Source organism: Prunus avium, chromosome 6, assembly GCF_965620075.1.
Source record: "Prunus avium chromosome 6, drPruAviu1.hap1.1, whole genome shotgun sequence".
Classification (NCBI taxonomy): domain Eukaryota; kingdom Viridiplantae; phylum Streptophyta; class Magnoliopsida; order Rosales; family Rosaceae; genus Prunus; species Prunus avium.
In genome coordinates this window covers 29341237-29344450 of record NC_142289.1, presented here as the reverse complement: position 1 = coordinate 29344450, position 3214 = coordinate 29341237, and the positions used below count along the sequence as shown (strand labels likewise).

Below are 3214 nucleotides of genomic sequence, written 5' to 3'. Positions count from 1 at the left end.
AGACCTTATGAGTACCCTCTCCCCTAGTAAACAATACAATAAGATACAGTTAGGTATTTGGGATCCATAAAGGCACGCATATATGCTTTGAGTGGATGAATAAAATATAAGAACGAATTTGTTGATGAGATTTTAATTTTTTAGGTCTTAAAATAAATCCGATAGTTTTCCAACTATATTGATGCTTATTGGATTAGAATTGACAAGTTAAGCTCAATTAATTATTCAAATACGAACTAATAAATCAAGCAATCTGACTATAAAAGGATTTGGGCTAAGGCAATACAATCGAAATCAAATATTGGGTTGGGCTCGGGGCGGGTCTGGTTGCACCCATCCAATTTGCATCCCTATACTAGAATTAGTAAAAACATGAACAAAAAGCCAAGCACAAATAAACAGACCATCGTGAAGCTCATGAAGCTAAGGAATGAAAAGCCAGACCAGAGACATGCAAAGCTCATGCCTCTCGAGTCTTAACGCACATTCTATGCAGCATGAAAATAACATCCACACAGCCTATTTATATATAAAACCATGCATCTGTCTCTATTGCCTTCTCTTCAGTCATTTCGTTGCTTTCATCTCTGCACTGTCTCTCTCTCTCTCTCTCAAAACAAAAAAGAAAAAAGAAGAAGAAAAAATGTCCGGGAAGGAACTTGGCCAAGAGCTCAAGGAACTCGTCAGCTCCTTGCAAGACCAAGTCCTTCTCTAATCTTTTTACTTTTGGAGTTTTTGTTTTTGTTTTCTTTTTCTTTATTCAGTTTATTGCTTTGCTTTCTCTTCTCTAATTCTTGTTTTTGAAGTTTTATTTATTCATCTTAATTTATTTTATTTTATTTTATTGTTTAATAGCTGATTTTATTGTGTAATTATATAATTTCTCTTTCTTCTCTCTCTTGTTTTTTTGTTTACTATTTAATGTCAATATTTAATATTTTAATAATATATAACAAAAAGATGATCAAGTTAAATTAATATTGCAGCTAATTAACTACTATATATACGTACGTTTCCTGGCAGGGAATTTTGGACGAGCTTTTTGATCAAATGAAAGCAGTTCAGAATGAACAAAATCCTTGCTTTGTTGCGAATTTGATCACCACATTCCTTGGTGATGCTGAAAATATTATAGCACAACTCAGCACATATCTGTAATTTTCTTCACTGTTTTAATTATAATTTACTATTCTGTTTTTACATATACATTATTTATATTATATATATGTATTGATTTTGGAAAATGCAATTTTAGGAGTGCTCAGGATCCTGATGAAGTCAACTATCCCCAGGTGGCAACTCTTGCCCTCACGCTCAAGGGAAGTAGCTCAAGGTATAACAAATTGAATGCCACACTTTAAAAAAAAAAAATTTTAATATTAAACCTCCTTGTTATTTTAGATTTTGTTGCTAAATGAAAATTCAAACAAATTTTGCACAAAAAAGGCATGAACAAAATTGTAAATTTAACAGAATGTTGTGACCTAAACTAAAGTAGTCGGATCCGAAATAGCTCAAGATAAACTAAAATGTCAACTAATTTTTTGCCTAAGAAATAGTGACAACTGTATTTACATTTTAACCGTATTTTAACTAAATGAAAAAGTGACACGTGTAAGGATGTGAAGAATTGTTACACATCGAAAAATTTTAAAAACCTGCAAGGATTTACAAAGAGTTGGATAACTCCTCCCTCTCCCCCATAAAAAAAGAAGTAACAAAATAATTTTTTCACGCCTACTATACAAAAAGACTAACCATGGTTTTAAGTTTTGGTGGATTTGGACTAAAATTAATTCTTTTGTCACACTAAAGAATTTAATTACATTGATCCTCTCTGCTGAATTTGGACTTACAGTGTTGGTGGTTGCCGGATGGCGTTAGCCTGTAGCCAGCTCCGAGATGCAAGCGATGTAAATGACCATGAAGAGTAAGAATTGGAGACTATTATAGCCAAATTATATTTCTTAATATTCACTCAGACTTTTATAAAAAGAACCCTTATTTGATCTACATGGATAAAAACCTCTCTTATGAAAACTGTTTTTGACGCAAATCTTATGCTTGTAGGTGCATTATTGTTCTTGACCTTGTTAACCAAGAGTTTCTCGTCTTGCGGGAGAATCTGAATCACATTGTTCAGGTAACGGTAATTCTCTTTAACATGCATTTTTTACTTCATATTTTCCTCTCGTTTTGTTCTAATATTCTTTTTTTTTCCCCAACAAAAATCTGGAAACATAATGGAGTGCAGATGGAACGCGCAATCCATGAAAATGAGATCAAAAGGCGCAATACGTAGAGAGAGCTGGTTTGTTCACTTTGTTAGGAGAACTTCTCCAGAAGCTCATTGGTTTCTTTATTATGTTGTTGGCTATGGAATAAAAGTTCATTACTGAACTTACTATCTATTATTAGAGACACATATAATTTATGGAAAAATTAAGGTCCATGGGTGAAATGCTTGTTTCATGATAGATTACAGAAATAACATGTGAAAATAAACAATCCATAACCAATTAATTATAATTGACAGAACTTGTGTGCCAAAGAGTGGCGTCATTAAAACCTTGCCTTATAAAAACCCCCTGAAGAAGGAAAATCCGGTCAATGAATCACAATATGATCGAATTGCATTCACACTCCCCTGTCACAATAAAGATATACCACAATAAGTTAAATATATGAATTTTCGAATAAAATGGTCTTTCAACTTGTGTCTGAGCTGTATCTTAGTTCTCCAACTCAATTATCCACTCAAGCCATCCTTTAAATCTCTATTTCGGCACAAATTGGTCTCATTGTAACATTTACCGACAGTTTGCGTAAATTAGTCCCATTGTACCATTTGACAACCCCCAAAAAAAAAAGACCGAAATTGTCTCTATAAGCCAGAGTTCCATTTTGGTCCTCCAACAAAAAAGCATCCACCACCCTGATCTGCCCCTCCAATTTCCGGTCTTGCCCGTAATTCTTAGCTTTAACATGCATTTTTAAGTTCATATTTTCCTCTTGTTTTGTTCTAATAGTCTTTGTTTTTTCCCCAACAAAAAATCTGGAAACATAATGGAGTGCAGATGGAACGCGCAGTCTATGAAAATGAGGTCAAAAGGCGCAATATGTAGAGAGAGCTGGTTTTTTCACTTTGTCAGGAGACCTTCTCCAGAAGCTCATTGGTTTCTTTATTATGTTGTTGGCTATGGAATAAAAGTTC

The 3214-nt window shown here is 33.6% G+C and overlaps 1 protein-coding gene across 2 annotated transcripts; it reads left to right on the top strand.

Moving 5' to 3' along the window:
- The first annotated feature begins 571 nt into the window (after positions 1 to 571).
- Positions 572 to 2519, top strand: LOC148293999 (histidine-containing phosphotransfer protein 5-like). Of its 2 annotated transcripts, XM_088255781.1 has the most exons (6): positions 572 to 703; positions 1024 to 1154; positions 1256 to 1333; positions 1859 to 1930; positions 2071 to 2143; positions 2255 to 2519. In XM_088255781.1, the coding sequence occupies exons 1-6, from the start codon at positions 644 to 646 to the stop codon at positions 2300 to 2302; spliced, it is 462 nt and encodes a 153-aa protein (XP_088111907.1). In that variant the 5' UTR covers positions 572 to 643; the 3' UTR covers positions 2303 to 2519. The 2 variants fall into 2 exon arrangements, with proteins under 2 accessions (XP_088111907.1, XP_088111908.1); XM_088255782.1 differs by lacking the exon at positions 1859 to 1930.
- Positions 2520 to 3214: the final 695 nt, after the last annotated feature.

What these genes read in the sequence shown, in the direction of transcription:
- LOC148293999 (XM_088255781.1), top strand. Translation starts at nt 644, where the DNA reads ATGTCCGGGAAGGAACTTGGCCAAGAGCTCAAGGAACTCGTCAGCTCC. An exon ending in TCAGCTCCTTGCAAGACCAA is followed by an intron (nt 704 to 1,023) that starts GTCCTTCTCTAA and finishes GTTTCCTGGCAG; the next exon opens with GGAATTTTGGACGAGCTTTT. An exon ending in GATGTAAATGACCATGAAGA is followed by an intron (nt 1,931 to 2,070) that starts GTAAGAATTGGA and finishes TTATGCTTGTAG; the next exon opens with GTGCATTATTGTTCTTGACC.